This window comes from Xenopus laevis, chromosome 2L (assembly GCF_017654675.1).
Source record: "Xenopus laevis strain J_2021 chromosome 2L, Xenopus_laevis_v10.1, whole genome shotgun sequence".
In the NCBI taxonomy this organism is placed as follows: Eukaryota; Metazoa; Chordata; class Amphibia; order Anura; family Pipidae; genus Xenopus; species Xenopus laevis.
The window spans coordinates 38,823,595-38,842,383 of record NC_054373.1 but is presented as its reverse complement, the minus strand read 5'-3'; the positions used below and the strand labels follow the sequence as shown (position 1 = coordinate 38,842,383).

General features: G+C 39.2%; 1 protein-coding gene across 3 annotated transcripts in view; it reads right to left on the bottom strand.

Moving 5' to 3' along the window:
- dhrsx.L (dehydrogenase/reductase (SDR family) X-linked L homeolog) overlaps positions 1-18,789 on the bottom strand; it is a 207,637-nt gene that overhangs the window by 26,295 nt on the left and 162,553 nt on the right. For all 3 annotated transcript variants that reach the window (XM_041581031.1, XM_041581032.1, NM_001093891.2), the window contains one exon: positions 17,724-17,931. In XM_041581031.1, the coding sequence (XP_041436965.1) occupies positions 17,724-17,931 (208 nt within the window). The remainder of the gene's footprint in view (positions 1-17,723; positions 17,932-18,789) is intronic.

Genomic DNA, 18,789 nt, shown 5'->3' with positions numbered 1-18,789 from the left:
TTTAATACTACAGGTATAGGATCGGTTATTCGGAAACCCATTATCCAGAAAGCTCCATTTTAATCAAAAATGGCTAAAATGAAAATCGCAAAACTTCGGGCAACTTCGGAAAACAAAGCGCCGCGTATGAATTGCCGCAGGCGATTTTCATTTTAGCCGGCGGAGGGCAGGGGGAAGGCAGTTCGGGGAGATCGCCACCCCGAAGAAGAGGCAATTTGTCGCTCGGGCAACTAATCTCCCCGAATCTGCTCGTGTGGACTGACCCTTAGGGGGAAAGAGTAGTAGGACCAAACCAAACAGTGGGGACAATTCAGAACCTGTCACTCAAATTAAGTCTGTAGTTCCTTAAGTGATACCATTAGGCAAGGGATATTAGATTGCTATTTAGGATGATTAAATACAGTGATAATAACAGACTAAAGGATTTTGCATGAGGAAGGAATGTTTTTTTTTTCATTCCTGAGGTTAAATTGGCAGCTGCCTTGCTAGAAGGGTTTGGTCATACATTATTAAGCGTCTGCATCATTGCCCCCAAAACATAAATAGCTTTCATGTGGGATTTAGACTGATTGGATGCGCTATTCCTTTCTGTCTGGGGGTTTTGCTTCTGGAGATATAAGCTATATTCATAGTGAGTCTTCCAATATGAATTATTTTTGCATATCAGCATGAGGCAGGCTACAGCTCATCTGTCATATTTCTATTGTTACAACCAGAGAAGGGTTTTTAAATCAACAAAAATAAATGCACTTGTAAAAGCAATATTTTTCACAGGTGTCATTATAGGAAAGGAATCCTAAAAGGAACAGAAGAGGAAAATCCACCCATGAAAAGCCAATGCTATAGCCCATAATATGGGAGATTCTCCCGATGTCGTTGTATTCAGGGAAACAACAGCAAAAGCTTTGCTATATAAGAAAATAAACATAACATTAAAGGACAATAACATCCCCAATTCAAACCTCCCAACATTTTGAAAACAGAAAGAGGGACAAGACGTTTTGCTGCGCACAGCACGGTAAACATTTTCGACCACACCCGTTTTATGGTCACACCCCCTAATTACCACAAAGTGCCTTTTGCACAAATTCTGCATGTAGAGAGACAGGATTTCTAGAGTGAGCTCTAATACATCTTCTAGACAAAAGGAACCCCCTATAAGATATATTGGATCACTCGTTTGACACCAAACTCCTGCATTAAGAAAGAATGAGGAGAAACAGATGCTGTGATAGGAATAGTGAAGATATACTTGATTATTTCAAGCACTGCGTATCTTGACAGCGCTATATAAATAAATGATGATGATGATTTCAAAAATGGTACAGAATTTTTAATTGTTTGTATTTTGAAAGTTTCTTATTTCAGTATGCTGAAGCTTATATTAATTTTTAATTTTTCCTTTTTCTTTTGACTCTTCCCAGCTATCAAATGAGGGTCACTAATCCCAGCTAAAAAAACAAATGCGCTGTAAAACTGGCCATAGATGCAAAGATCTGGTTGTATGTGGAGAGTCCCGACATTTTTCGCCCGGGAGAGATCGGTCGTTTGGTCGATAGGACTGGTAAAAAGATTTCTGTCGGCTGCGAGTAATATCTCTGCATGTATTGCCAATCGTATGATTTTCAGAGGGAGACTGTCACCAGCTTTTGTCGGACATAACTATCGTACGATTGCTGTCAGGGGCAGAACATCGGCTGTTCTTTTGTACTTTATTTGATCGGAATGGTTAGTGGCAGGTCGGGAGATGGGGAAGTCCGATTGTACGTTGATTCGTACGATTGGATCTTTGCGTCTGTGGCCAGCTTAAGGCTACAAATGTATTGTTATTGGTACTTTTTATAACTCCTAGTTATATACAGGCCTTCTCCTATTCATTTTCCAGTCTCTTATTTAAATCTATGCATGGTTGCTAGGGTTATTAGGATCCTAGCAACCTAACTTCAGAGCAAGATGCAGAGTGTAGCCATTGCCCTACATGCAAGTGCTCTGTGTTTGAACACTGAGAAGGTGCAATGTTGCTCCCTTGCAATAATAAATAAGTCCCTCTGTCTCAGGTTATCTCCCTTAGTCTATTACTGTAAATAAGATACAACACAGACTCTAGGGGGGTTATTTACTAAACTCTGAATTTTTATAAAATCTGACTATTAAAAAAATCACGAATTTTTCGGAATATATTAAACCCTGAGGATGAAAAAGTCCAAATCTGAAAATCCGGCATCTCAGACCTATTGAGGTTACATGGGTCAATGGTTTTTTATGTCCGCTGGGTTTCATGCTATACCCCAAAGTTTTCGGTTGAAAATTCTGGAAAAACCGTGAAAACCGAAGCAGTTTGAGTTTGTAGCAGAAAATATTGAGATAAATTCGGACGTTGATAAATAACCCCCTAGGACTGACTAGCAGCTAGCTGGTAAGCATTAAACCAATTTGTGAAGGAGGAATAAATAAAATGTGTGAGCAGCAAGTTTCTTCAATTAAAAGTTTGTTATATAGATTAGTATATGTGTAAAAAGAAAGAAGTGTATTTTTAGCATGCTTCTATACAAAAGATAGAATGAAAAGGAAATATTTCACTGGTTTCATAAGTAGCATGTGCACAGTTATAATCCATCATCTCGTAAAGATGTTATTACTGGCAATTTCATCTGAACCAAAATGATCCCTCAGGTACAGGCGATAGTAGTTGCAGTGTCACAAATCATATGCATAAGTTATACTGTAATCTCTTTTAAAGAACTTCCCTCACAATTTTTTGCTTCTAAGATGGAAATGTGCAGTTTCTTGCTGAACAATCAACTCAAAGGAAAATATATTACCATACTTATATTCCTGTTAATAAATCATACTGGCATTGATTATTGTACAGGAATTCTTAATGAAAATCTGATACTCCAATAGAAGGGTGATGAGTGGGTAAAAAACAAGCATCTTGAACATGACAGACTGGAGAGGGACAGAGTAAAACAGGACATAGCAGGGCGGCGTGGGTGTAGACCATTACGGCGTGGGTGTAGACCAGGACGGCGTGGTTGTAGACCAGGACAAAGTGGGTATAGACCAGGACAGAGTGGGTATAAACCAGAACAGAGTGGGTGTAGACCAGTACAGAGGGGGTGTAGACCAGGACAGAGTGGGTGTAGACCAGGACAGAGTGGGTGTAGACCAGTACAGCTTGGGTGTAGACCAGGACAGAGAGGGTGTAGATCAGGATGGAGTGGGTGTAGACTAGGAGGGCATGGGTGTAGACCAGGACAGACTGGGTGTAGACCAGGACAGAGTGGGTGTAGACCAGTACAGCGTGGGTGTAGACCAGGACAGTGTGGGTGTAGACCAGGACAGAGTGGGAGTAGATCAGGACAGAGTAGGTGTAGACTAGGACGGCATGGGTGTAGACCAGGACAGAGTGGGTGTAGACCAGGACAGAGTGGGTGTAGACCAGGACAGCGTAAGTGTAGACCAGTACAGAGTGGGTGTAGACCAGGACAGAGTGGGTGTAGAGCAGGACAGAGTGGGTGTAGAGCAGGACAGAGTGGGTGTAGGCCAGGACAGTGTGAGTGTAGACCAGGACAGAGTGGGTGTAGAGCAGAACAGAGTGGGTGTAGACCAGTACAGCGTGGGTGTAGACCAGGACAGAGTGGGAGTAGACCAGTACAGTGTGGGTGTAGACCAGCACAAAGTGGGTGTAGACCAGGACAGCGTAAGTGTAGACCAGGACAGAGTGGGTGTAGACCAGGACAGAGTGGGTGTAGACCAAGACGGAGTGGTTGTAAACCAGTACAGAGTGGGAGTAGATCAGGATGGAGTGGGTGTAGACTAGGACGGCATGGGTGTAGACCAGGACAGAGTGGGTGTAGACCAGGACAGAGTGGGTGTAGACCAGGACAGAGTGGGTGTAGACCAGGACAGCGTAAGTGTAGACCAGTACAGAGTGGGTGTAGACCAGGACGGCATGGGGGTAGACCAGTACAGAGTGGAGCAAGGCGGAATGGGTGTAACAGCACATAACGGGTGTAGAAAAGGACAGACTGGGGCATGATAAAGTGGGAGTGTAGAGAGAGAGTAGGTGTAGATCAGAACAGATTGGACAAGTACAGAGTGGGCTTACAAGAGAACAGATTGGATCAGTGTATAAAACATTACAGAATGTGTGTAGAACAGGACATATTGGAGCAGGATAAAGTGGGCAGAGTGGGTGTAGATTAGGACAAAGCTGGAGCAGTGCGGAGTGGGCATAGAACCAGGCAGTGAGTAATCCACTCTTGGGTCTCACATTTTGAGAAAAACTGTGCAATGTCATACAGTATATCCTCACATGGCACAAATTTAATAGAACGTGGTATTTTGCCTCTATGACTTTTCCCAGAAAAGAAAAAGGATAGTGATAGAAGACAATGTGAATCAAACAGCACATGCAAGAAATACTTGCCCCCCAAAAAGCTTAACTCCTTCTTATCACTTATGCATGCTACAAGCATTTCCACTGTCACAAACTTTTGTCAGTTAGTTATCAGTGATTCCCAGATAAAGGTCACTGAGACAAAATGCCACACACTGCTCCCAGGGAAATTACCCATCATCATCATCATCAAAGAAGGCCTTAAACCTGGTGTACTTGGGCTCTGTGTTCAACATAAATGCACTGATATTTAGAAAGATAGATAGTTATACACACGCACAGCATATTCTAGTTGGAAGTAAATATTATTTTATTCTAGGAACGTTCCACTGACTTTCTGCGCTCTGTAGAGTGACTCATGGTCACAGAAATGGCATGCTGAAAGTTATCTAAAATGAAAAATAAAAACTTTGAAGCTCAGTGAATTCAGCAGCATAAATAAATAATATTCTAAAAATTTCAGGTGGTGATAGCTACTTTAACATGAATAGTCTCATGTTTTATTTAAATAGGTTATATGAATTAGTCATGATAAAAAGGCAAATGTTTGGTTCGGTTTTGTCACCTCTCTTTTTTACTCAACGAAATTGCTCACCCCTTGCCCAACAGCTTCGCTCATGTGAAGATAAAGACACACTAATATTTGCATAAGTTACTTTATAAGCATTGCAAGACTGTGGAATACGGGGATGGTCAAGGGCATGATGGGCAAAGCCAAGAGAACATGGCTTCTCTGCAGTTGAATTATATGGTTTTACAGGTATGGGATCCATTATCCGGAAACTTGTTATTCAAAAAGCTTTGAATTATGGCAAAGACATCTCTCATAGACTAGTTTAGGATTAGTGATGGGCAAATTTGGGGCGTTTCGATTCGCCGGCATCCGTTTTTGCAGAAATTGCGCCGGCGTCCATTTTTCCGGCAAATTTTCGCAAATTTATTCGCACCTGGCGAATAAATTCGCCCATCACTATTTAGGATAATTATTCACATTTTTAAAAATGATTTCCGTTTTTTAGGAAATAATAATGAGTACCTTGTACTTGATCCCAACTTACATATAGGGACAGCTTTATCAAGGGTCGAATTTCGAGTTCATGGGAGTTATTTAAAACTCCCATAAACTCGGAATTCAATCGAAATTTTATTGAAAAAATTGAATTTTTTAAAGTCGGGTGAATAGGATCGTCCCTCAAATCGAATTTGAAAAACTCGATTCGAGTTTGTTGAATGTCAGGAAAGCTGCAAACAACTCCAACTTGATCCCAGGACGTCTTCCATAGGCTAAAACAGCAATTCGGCAGGTTAAAGGTGGCGAATAGTCGAATTCGAGTTCTTAACGGACAAGTGTATTATATATTCGAATTTTTTTAAAAACTCTAATCCAATTTTAATAATTCCCTAGTCAAATTTGATAGTTTTAGCCATAAAAAAAACTCAAAAATTCTAATTTTCACTTCGAACCTTGATAAATTGGCCCTATAATTAATCCTTATTTGAGGCAAAACAATCCTATTGGGTATATTTAATGTTCAAAATATTTTTAAAAGATTTAAGGTAGGAGATACAAATTAAAGAAAATCCCTTATCCAGAAACACTAGGTCCCAAGCATTAGGTCCCATGCCTGTATTGCAAAAACACAGTTTAAATTAAAGACACCCCATGCGGAGGAGAAAACGGTGAGAAAGTACCACTTAGGTAATTAACCTAGTGTATAAAGAACAGGAATAATACCAATGGTCTATTTAGTGTGCTCTCCAAAGTGAATAAAACTTGAACCAGACTCTGCTGGGCATGAATAAAAGTGCACTAAAAACCATACAGTCTAACTTTGGATTGGTTCCTGCTGAAATTAAAGGACGAGTAACATCAAACAAAATTTTTTTTTTAAATTCGTTCATATACAAGTAAAAAAAAACAAAAAGACAAATTAAACTTTGAAATCGATAAGTTTTTATTTAGAAATAACTTACCGAAACTCCGCTTGTGCTCTATCATGCGGCGCTCGATTTCTCCTCCCTGGCTATCTCCTATTTGGAAAGCAGGGAGGAGAAATCGATCACCGCAGGATGGATTGCCGGATAGCCTTTTCTGAAGAGGAGCGCAAGTGTTGTTTTGGTAAGTTATTTCTAAATAAAGACTTATCGATCAAAAAATTGATGTTACTGGTCCTTTAAAGGGGACCTATCACCCAGACATAAAAAGCCAAATTCTTTTTTTAATTAAAGTGTTCATAGCTGTTGTAAACTCATTTAAAAATCTCAGCTGTCAATCAAATATTGCCTGCTCCTCCTCTATGCCTTATGCATAGAGGCAGGGCAGACAATTACTTTCACTTTCCATTCAGCACTTCCTAGATATCGCTGCTCACCCCATATTCCCTCAGTTCTCTTACCCATTTAATTGTGTAACCAGTACATGGGGATGGACATCAGGTCCCTCATTCTGGTGCACAAACAAGATTTTGAGATGATACAAGGCTTGTCTTAATAACAGTGTCTACAAAATGGCTCCTGCCTGCTTGCTATAATTATGAGTTCCCAGACTGAAGGAAACAAGATTCAAATAATGTATACAGTGTAATTAAAGTTAATTTTGCTTGACTAATGTGATGAAATAGGATGTGAAATAGTGATGTGCAGGCCAACCAGATACCTGCAAAACCCGCAGATTTACCCGTGGGTCGGGCGGGTTCGGGTCGACTTCGCACTGCTCCTCACGGGTGGTGCGGGTTGAGCTCTTCTCCCGCCACCTTCAAATGACGGCTTCAGCGTTCCTGTTTCCTGCTTTCGGGCCCCTTTTGTGACGTCACTGTGGCGTCATCGGCAGGGTGGGTCGGCGCGGGTCTATAAAGGACCCCGGAAGAACGGGTGCGGGAAAACCCTGACCCGCACATCACTAATGTGGAATAATTTTTTTGGGTGACGAGTCCCCTTTAACTGTCATGTCTGCATGTGTGTCTGGTAGGGACCTTAGATTGTAAACTTCAATGAAGCAGAAACTGATGTGAAAGCAAAATCTGATAAATGAATTTGAACACTCAGTCTGCCCACCAGCTGAAGGCTCAAGGCTTCAGGATAAGAAAGAGGAGGTTTTCTGTAACTAGGGAGAAATAAATTAAGACAAATAGTTATATTTGTCCCATACATTTAGGGGCCTATTTATTAAACCTCAAATTGTTCTGATCGAGTTTTTAAAGGGAAAAACTCGAGATTTTTGAGGAAAAATAAACTACATTTTTTTTAAATTTATTATAACCCAAAGCAGCTAAAAATCCAAATCCGAAAACACTACATCTCAAACCTGTTAAGGTCATGTAGAAGTCAATGATAGATGTTCCTGAAGATGTTTTTTCCTTTCCTGGTTTTGAATTTTAAATATATTTAGAGTTTATGCAGACAATTTGATAAAGTCGAGTTTTCAGAGAATTAATCATACAATTCGAATTGATACATGAATGTTATCGCTCGCTCCGAATTTTACAAGAAAAATGATTGATAAATGAGTTACATTTGTGGATGGAAGTTAGGTTGGCTTTGTTTTAACAAACAAATTGAGACAAACTCAAGTTTTAGTAAATAACCCCCTTAGAGAACAGTTAAACGGGATCCATGATGTCTGGACATTGAACCTTGAAGAGTGAAGAGACAGACAACTGCTAAAACGAATGGAAGAATTAAACTATGAAGAAAGAACGTCACAGTTGTGGGTTTTTTTTGGGGTAAAAGGTGCTTGTGAGGGGACATCATAACTCTTTACAAGTAAATTAGGATTATAGGGCTATAGTGATCTCAAGATCTACAGTTAGTTTTGTATATCTATGTAGGAGTATAAATATTTGTATGCATGCATGTATATATTGATATAACTAACACCTGCAGTCCAACATGTATTTAAAAAAAAAAAAAAAAAAAATATATATATATATATATATATATATATATATATATATATATATACACACATGCATAACTGATGAGGTTTTGCTCCCAAATGTGTCTTTTTGTCAGAAAACAAGGAAGTAAAAAATGTTTTCCACTTCCCACCCCTAATTTGCATATGCAAATTAGGGTTCAGATTCGGTATTTGGCCAAATCTTTCGCGGAGGATTCGGGGGTTCGGCCGAATCCAAAAAAGTGGATTCGGTGCATCCCTACTATTAACATCTTCAAATGGTTCAAGGGACCTCTGCCATTGACTCCTACATGACCTCAACAGGTTTTAGATGTGTTTGAGCTATTTTCAGGGAGGGGGTATAATAAAACCTGAAAATGTGATTTTTGACCAAAAAAAATCACCTTGAAAACTCAAATTTTCATGGAAAACAACTAGAACTTTAATAAATCTGCCCCTAGGTAACTGCCATGCTTTTTGCTTATAGGGGTCTTATTTCTACATTGCTGAAGTGTGTTAATTCTTTTATAATTGACAAACTACCAAACGTTCAACTGTATTGCACCTCATACTTAAAAAAATATGCATTGGTATTACAGAGACGTATTTGTTTTATTTTATTTGTTTTATTTATATACATGTGCCATATTTACATTGTGCCAGTGTGTTAGGTATTTTATGGGGATAGTAGTAGTAGTAGTAGTAGTAGTGTCGCATTTCTGACTGTTACAAACCATTAATGTGTAACTGTTTATCTAATCACTGCAATTTTGATCTCCTAGATAATCTTTTGATAGCAATGTAAAATGAGAGAAAGTATTTGCCAGCCATTATCAATATCCTTATATTAACGTTTATTATACTAACTTTCCAGAAGGCTGCTGGAAAGACTGTGAGATTCATCAGATGTGACTATACTAAATGTATCTATCTAGCAGAAAATCTATGTATTAAAAACATTGTTTTCTGGTACAAGCCTGCATTTCAAGCGAGCACTTGTTTGGCTGGAACACTGGGCTTTGCATTTGCCTAAAATGAATGCTTACCGTTATAAATATCCCAGATTATATGTGGCAGTGCTTGGTGTATTATTTTTATGCCATTTTTAAAACAGCGTTAGGCCCCATAGTGAGCTACTGAGCTGACTGGAGACAGCTTTACCCAGCTGGCTGCCCACACTGACTGTTTTTAATCTGTCCTTCACTTTGAAACCACCTCGATGCTGCTAAGAGAGGGGGTTTTCAAGTAGACGTTTGAACCCACAATCACCAAAAAAAATCATTTATTTAAGACCACAGATGCAGTTTTAGATTTGGACAATTTAACAGCAATAAACATTTCCTGAAATTCAGCTCCCCTTTTTCCCTTATTCAGGAGCCCCTGCTACTTATCCCTGTTGCTGAGATTAATGCCATGTTTGCTACGCCTCCTGTCCTTTACCTCGTAAAATGAGTCAATCTATTCAAGCATGCCAAGTTCACATTAAAAGTTCAAGTGTGATGATGATCAGGTCTCTGTGATTTATGGTCTGTACTCTGACCTGTAACCCGCTCAAAGAAATTGCCAGGAGGAAAGAAAAAGCTATTAATTTAGTGGCACTATAGTAAGTTAGAAATCTGGAAGAAGAAATACGACGGCAGACTATATGCACATACAGTACAGGAACTTCTGCCTTGTGAAGATGCTATTTATTTGGTTTCACACAAGCTATTATATATTACACAGGGGTAGAGATAAGAAGTAGGACAAATAACAGCGACACATAGAATAAATCAATCTACACGGCAAGACAAAAAGCAAATAACCTAGCCATAGTGCAGAAGAGTCTATTTGCTCAGCAGCTGATGTTTGGTACAGAGCGTTACCTATTAGTCCCCTGGTGGGATTGTTGCAATGGTTAAATCTCAATGACCTTCAGATATCAGACACATCTAGCCATAGGACTCCAAGAAAGTTTCAATGGACCAGTATATTCACAGCCAAACGAGCGGATCTCTCCCCGATATACCCACATTGAGCAGATCTCTCCCTGATATACCCACATTGAGCTGGGCGATATCGGGTTGATCTGATTGTTGGGCCCTAGAGATCAGAATGGAGGCTATACGGGCGGTTGGATCACGTGGCCGCGATCCAACGGGATTTTTTACCCTGCATGATCGACATCTGGCCGACTTTTGGCCAGATATCGATCAGGAAAGCCCGTCGGAGGACCCTAAAGACGGGCCGATAAGCTACCGACTCATCAATAAATCAGCAGCAATAAGAGGGGCATCTAAAAGCTCATCAGACAATCACTTTGACATGTTTCTATAACAAAAAAAACAAACTCTAAGGGCAGAGACACAAGCGAATATTCAGGGAGATTTAGTCACCCATCGACAAATCGACTCTTCTTCGTGCGACAAATCTCCCCGAAAAGACTTACCGCTGGTGGGATGGCACTCGGAGTGTTACGTTTTCCGAAGTGGCCTGAAGTTGCCTCACGAGGAAACTTCGGGCGACTTTGGAAAACGAAGTGATCCGAGTGCCATCCTGCTGGCGATTTAGATTCTAGCAGGCGGGAAGGCAGTTTGGGGAGATAACTCGCCCGAAGAAGAATCGATTTGTCGCGGGGCGACTAAATCTCCCCCCGAATCATCACATGTGTCTCTGCCCTAAATGATACATTTATTTTCTATGGATCAGATAAACAATATTTATCATTAACAATACAAATAAGAGTGGCATCCAGACTTAAGAAAAAGAGACAATAATTATTTTGCTCAATAAAGAATAATAATGAGCAAAATTATTCTGTAAGGTTTAAATTTGCCAGATTCCTAATCTTTTGTTTTTTATTTAAGAATCTGTTTCATGACTGTGGAGCTTTTAGGGGACTATCAGCAGAACATAACCCTGAGCCTGAGTTATTTTTCTAAATCGGCAAATAATGTAAGGAACAAGAGTGATATTCCTTCCCATGATGCCCTATTACAACCAATCATTTCACTGGTAGAAAGGACACAATCGTATATGCTGGGAATGATAATAAAAAAACCATATGGCTGCGTTTTCAATGTAAGGAAATGTTTTGTCGGTATCTAAATTGTCTTTCACCTTATGTGTTGCATAAATACAGACAAGGCATTTTGATCTCAGGGGGGTTGCTTCTTGATATGTTTCAAATCTAGACCAATGTCTATTTGCCCTTAGAAATAACCTTATTATAGGGCCCCTGACAGAGTGGGACTCCAACTGAAATCAGAAAACCAGTGATCTAGTCTTGTGATCCTATCGATTGCCTTTATTATTTTTTTCATTCTGTATTCTTTGTTCGACAGCTATAAACATTAATACTTAGAGGCACATTTATCACAGGTCAAATTTCAAATTCATGTTTTTTAAAACTCCCATAAACTCCCAACAACTCAAAATTCAACCAATTGTAATTTATTATAAAAATCTAAATTTTTAAACTCGTGTGAATAGGATCGACTTGAAAACTCAAATTCGAATTTCAAAAGCTCAACTGTCAGAAAGGCTCCAAATTGATCCCTGGACGTCTCCCATCGACTTAAACAGCAATTAGGCAGGTTTTGAATTTGAGTCCTTAAAGGAGAATTCAACCCTAAACTTAAAAATCCCCTATGCCCTACCCTACATAGCCCCCCTCCTTCCTCCCCCAGCCAAGTGTTACCCGGGGCAAACGGTTTACTTACCCCTCGGTGCAGATGCAGGCATCGGAATTCACGGGCGCCATCTTCTTCTCTTTGGAATGAGACCGGCATGTCGGCGCATGCGCAGTTGGAGCAAGTTTCTGCCTAGCAACAACTGCACATGCGGTGAAATTTAAGGATATTGCCTCTCCCAGGAACCCCTGGCAGCTTGCATGGGCTATGCACAGTAGTGTAAAATCAGAACTTAGATAGTAAGGGAGTAGTTTAATAAATGGTCTCTTATTTAAATGGTACATGACATTTTTGCTCTACTTCCCACACGCACAGCCCAAGCAAGCAACATGAATCCTGGAGGCCGGAAACAAGATGGCGGCAAGCCATTACTAGAATAGTACCCCGGGATGGCCCAGAGAAGAGGAAATATGATTCGGTTCTGAGATTATAGTTTATAATCACTAGGTGCGGTGTAAAAAATGACCCCCCCCCCTAGCGATTAAGAGTTCCTTGTCTGTTAAATAAAGAAAAAAATTAAATAAACTAAAATAATAATTTAGTACTCACGCTTTCCTGTCTGGAGACAAGGTGATAGTCACTACTATACAAATTTAATCGTTTTGCATCAATCATATTTGCATTCTGATACTGTGTGATAGGAAGAGGGTGAAAAGGTTGTATTACAGGTATGGAATTCATTATCCGAAAACTCATTATCCAAAAAGCTCCGAATTATGGGAAGACCATCTCCCATAGACTCCATTTTATCCAAATAATCCAAATTTTTAAAAATCGATTTCCTTTTTCTCTGTAATAATATAACAGTAGCTTGTACTTGATCCCAACTAAGATATAATGAATCCTTATTGGTAGCAAAACCAGAATATTGGGTTTATTTAATGTTTACATGACTTAAGGTATAAAGATCCAAATTACAAAAAGATTTGTTATCCAGAAAACCCCAGGTTGCAAGCATTCTGGATAACCGGTCCCATACTTGTTCCAATCTACCGTATTTGCCAAGCAACTGAAATTCCAGGTGTGGAAGCAGCAGAATAGGAATAACAATCAGTTTCTTAGAACATTTCTGTCCAGTACATACCAAATGTTAATTTTGGGTTAATTACAGTGCCAGGCCACGCTGGGCAGGCACCCTAGGCAGGCCAGGCAGTTGCGGCGCCTGTGTAGTGGGCGCGCGTGCGCATGCGCGAATTTGCGCTTGAGTGCGCATGCGCACAAAGCACGAAGAAGGCATACAGTCAGGCAGAGAAGGGAACCGGACTTGGGGTAGGCGACAGAGGAGGTACGTGCCTGGCACCCTCGCAGCTTTGCGCCCTAGGCACGTGCCTACTCTGCCTACCCCTAGTTCCGGCCCTGGTTAATTATGCCCATAAAATGATCTTTATGAAAGAGATAATCATGTATTGATTTGTTGTGACTGTTTGGTTAGTGGGAGTCCATTATGCAGGGAATTATCGGTGTACTGGTCACAAAAACCAAACATGGAGTAGCTTTTGTTTCTTTATTTGCTCTGCTTAGCTAAAGAAATAACAAAAACCTAATTTTTTTTGTGATTAATACATAAGGTAAAATATATGCTCAGTACAAGAATTATTCATTTTACCCATGATGAAGGGGTTTACTACCCCTTTAACTGGAATTTGGGTGCCAGAATTATTCTTACAACAAAAAAAACTCATTAAATTGCTCAGTACGAAGCAAACGGCTAAAATATATATTTTTACTTCAGTAGAAGAAGAAATGATTTATATCACAACTTCATTAGTAATGAAGTCACCCACAAAACTTACTTTCGTTCTGCAATAGTCCGAATCCGAATATGGCAACTACATGGGCTCATTGTGTGTATACTTTATTATTAACATGTATTTATATAGCGCCAACATATTCCGCAGCTGGTGCTCTTGTTGCACACAAACTCATGGCTGGTAAATAGGTCCCGGTCCCCATTAAAATAACAGAGTTACCATTCCCGAGCAAAATATTAGATATGCTTTTCTCAGAAACTCAATTTTTTAATCTCCACCAGATAAAAGTGTCACTCAGAATATGAACCAGACTGATTTAGTCACAAAGTATAATCCTCGAGGTGCCAGAGGAAATCGGAAAGTATCTGTCTAGTCTGTCAGTGCTCAAGCTTTGTGTAAGAATCTTTCTACGGATTATGTATATTATTTATCACTGAGAAAAAATGTGAAATCTGCCTAATATATTCCTTATTATTACACCGTGTATCTGAATCAGGAAAAAAAGAAAAAGTGGTTATGGTATAAATAGACAGAAGATCCCAGTTACAGATCCATCAATAGCATTAAATGTGTGCAGGTGAGGATCCAATATCCAGAAACCTGTTATCCAAAAAGATCTGAATTTCCCATGGACTCCATTATAATCAAATAACTCAAATTGTTAAAGGGGAACACCGGTTTTCAAACCGAAATTTGATAAAGAGGCCCACATAACACAGAAACCCCTAATATACCCATCACATACTTCAAAAAGTAAGAATAAATGCCATTTTCTATGCTGAAATCCAGCTGTTAAACAGTTCTTCTCTTTCTGCATCATTTGAAATCCTGGCAGGGAAGGAGGGACTAAATATTGATGTTAGAAATTGTAACAACTACTCCACAGCTTACAGACAGCATGCAGGAACTACATAACCCACAATGCATTGCACTGTGATGTTCCTTTCCTTATTGAAATCAGGTGTGCAGGGAGTTGTGGGGTTTGGAGGATGCAGGCTAAGGACAGATGGCTGTTGATACAAAGTAACAGTAGTGAGCCAGCTCAGCAAAGTAGTCAGAAAGATCAGCAGGAGAGCAGGGGGCTAGGCTTAGGGAACCATTAAAAATCATGAACAGTCTGCATATTTTTTCATTGATGTATATTGCAAAGTTGCTTGAAATTATGTTTACTTTTCAAAAAGCTCAAGTTATGTTTTTGTGGAGCTCCCCTTTAAAAATGATTTCCTTTTTGTCTGTTATAATAAAACTTTACCTTGTACCTGTTCCCAACTAAGTTATAATTCATCCTTATTTGAGGCAAAATAATCCTATTGGGTTTATCTAAATTATTTTTTTTAGCAGAGATAAGATATGGAGATCTGGAGAAAATCCCAGGTCACAAGCATTCTGGATAACAGGTCTGTATTTACTTGTGTGCAACCCAGAAGTGCTTGGACCATAGACTGCTGGTATCATCTATACTGCCTCTTTTATCATATTCTGGTCTTTTGGTTATGGCACAGGGGGGCAATTTCTGACTTTTAGTATAATATAGAGAGTGATATTTTGAGATGGGGTCAGTGACCTCCATTTGAAAGCTAGAAAGAGTTGAAATAAGAAGGCAAATAATAAAACACTACAAAAAAAGGAAAAAAATGAAGGCCAATTGAAAAGCTGCTTAGTATCAGCCATTCTATAACATACTAAAAATTAATGAAAAGGTGAGCCATCCCTTTAAGTGCTGTGTCCAAAAACACATTACCAGAGTAGCTGACACTGACCCTCATAGACTGAAATCAGCTGCTTGTCAGGCCATGGTTGTGTACAAATACAGAATACTCAGGAACTTCAGTTTTTTGGATAACAGATCTTTCTGTAATTTGGATCTCCATAAATTAAGTGTACAAAATCATGTAAACATTAAATAAACCCAATAGGCTGGTTTTGCTTCCATTAAGGGTTAATTTTAATTCATTTTTTTAAAATCAGAATTATTTGATTGAAATGGAGTCTATGGGAGATGGCTATCATGTTTTTAGGATTACAGGTTTCCAGATAATGGATCTGCTTAAATCATTGAGTGTTTATGATCACTCTAGATTTATCCTGTGTTCCGCATGTAAAGATGAAATAAACCCAATCGGCTGGTTTTGCTTCCAATAAGGGTTAATTATATCTTAGTTTGGATCTGTATTATTATAACAGAGAGATTATTATTATTTTTATTACAGAGAAAAAGAAAATCCTTTTTAAAAGTTAAATATTTGGATAAAATGGAGTCTATGGGAGGCCTTTCCGTAATTCAAAGCTTTCTCGATAACTGGTTTCCAGATAATGGATCCCATTCCCATACCTGACTAATGATAAGTGTTGTAACTCTACATATACCAGTGTAATATTCTATTTAGAGTAGAAGTCAGCATAAGTCAGATATACTGGGCCCTTTCCCACACCTGTGATTTGCAAAATTCTTACCAGTTAGGATCTCTTATCCAACCAGAGCAGCTTTACCAGCAACCCAACCTCCTACCCACTGAAACAAGGAGGTGGCACAACCAGAGGGGTAGGCACAAGAAGGCAGTAAGGATGGAGGTAACCAGAAGAGAAAGCTGTCAGACTCCTCCCATAGGTAATTAAAGGAAAACTATACCCTCTGAGCAATGTAGGTCTCTATAAAAATATATTGCATAAAACAGATCATATGTAAAACCCTGCTTCTTGTGAATAAACCATTTTTATAATAATATGCTTTTTTTAGTAATATGTGCCATTGGGTAATCCTAAATAGAAAACAGCGATTTTAAAAGATAAGTCCTGCCCCCTGGGATAGTAGGGATCGTAGGATTCATGGAGCACACACACAAACCATACATGTTAAGTCACATGAGCCAATAAACAGACAGAGTTTTGTCTTTTGCTTCCTCGTTTCTTCCTGTTACAGTTAGAGCTGCAGTATTTCTGGTCAGCTGATCTCTGAGGCAGCACACAGACATCATGAAATGGTGGTTCAAGGCAAGAGATGTAAAAGGGCAATAAGGAATATATATATATATATATATATATATATATATATATATATATATATATATATATATATATATATATATATATATATAAAAAGGAATATATTCCAGTTTTATAAGATTCTTTAATATGCCACTTAATTTGATATAAATCTGTTGCTTAAGTATTCATTTTGGGGGTATAGTTTTCCTGGAACACATAATTTGTACATGCTTCCTGCCTTAAAGGAGAATTAGAATTAGCTAATAAAAACCCTACCCCCCTACCCTACGTAGGTAGGGGAAATGCCCCTAACTTTTTACTTACCCCTCGGTTCAGATTCAGGGATCACAGTTCACGGCCGCCATCTTCCAGTTATCTGTGACTGAGACCAGCAAGTTGGTGCATGCGCAGTTTGCAGCAATTTCCCGGTTCACACAGCTGCATGCGTTGAAATGGACGGAAATTGCAGAAACGCCGGAAGAAGACACGAAGACCCGGAAGATGGCTGCCGTGAACTGTGATCCCTGAATCTGCACCGAGGGGTAAGTAAAAAGTTAGGGGCATTTCCCTGGAGGGGGAGATAGGTTGGGGGGAGTCTACGTAGGTTAGGGGGATAGGTTTTTTTTTAGTTGATGATTGAATTATCCTTTAAGCTGGCCATATACAGAATTGAGGATCCGTATGAGTTTTGGAGAGTGGAGTGTCCCAACATTTTTTGTGCCATGATGATAGGACAGATTAGAACATTTTTGATAATGTCTCTGCATATATTGTCTGACGATATCAATGGGTGACTGTCACTACTATTTGTCAGACATAACATCGCCTGATTTGTTCTTTTACTACTTTAGTTGATCTGAATGGTTAGTGGCAGGTCTGGAGATTGCAGCACACCATTATTGGTCTGAATATACTGCATCTCTACATCTGTGGCCAACTTTATACCTACCATACACCAAAGGGTACTTTTTCACCTTCGATGATGAGATCTCTTAAATTACACACCGATTGTTTCATACCTTAAAAAACAGCCATGCTGTCAACCACTTCACCAGCCTGCCTGGCCAGCACACATTCCGGTAGAGGTCAGTATTCACGACTCCGGGATCCACCGCATTGGCAGTTACGTAGCACCCATCTTCAGACAGCTGACGTTGTAAGCAATAGGTGAACATCACCAGGGCGAGCTTGCTCTGAGCATACGCACCATGCGGAGAATAGCAGTAGCTGCATGCAAAAGTGGAAAAACAATTATTCCTATATCAAGTATTCATAATAGGCAAATATTAAAGTCAATGACTTTTTTTTTTTCATGAGATGCTCATTTCATTAATTAATCCATTCGCTTTGCGCCTTTGTTTCAAAAGGCTTTAGTGGTCACTTGCTAAAAGATTGCAAAGTTCAGCCGTCAATGCAACATTCTCTACCAGTGTAATTGTAAATGCCCCCAATTTGATTCAAGATTTTACATCCAATACCAAAGATTAGCACTCTTAGTAAATAGGTAGTAAAGTAAGGGGTGGCATGTTGGTAAGATGTGGACATGTATTAAAGGGGGGTTCACCTTTAAGGTAATTTTTATTATGTTATAGAAAGGTCAATTCGAAGCAACTTTTCCATTTGTTTTCATTATTTATTTTTATAGTTATTTGCCTTTTTCTTCGGACTCTTTGCAGCTTTCAAATGGGCGTCGCTGACCCCTTCTAAAAAACAAATGCTCTGTAAGGCTACAAATGTATTTTTATTGTTACTTTTTATTACTCATCTTTCTATTCAGGCCTCTCCTATTCATATTCCAGTCTCTTGTTCAAATCAGTGCATGGTTGCTAGGGGCATTTGGAACCTAGTTACCAGATTGGTTAAGATGCAAATTGAAGAGCCGCTCAATAAAAAGCTAAATAAGTCAAAAACCTTTAATATTAAAAAATCAAAACCAATTGCAAATTGTCTCAGAATATCACTCTCTATATCATACTAAAAGTTATCTCAAAGGTGAACAACCCCACACTCTTCAATTAACTGATGCAAAGGAAGCTATGTATTTACTGTCTCAGTTATGTCAAAGGGCATGGGATCCCTCATCCG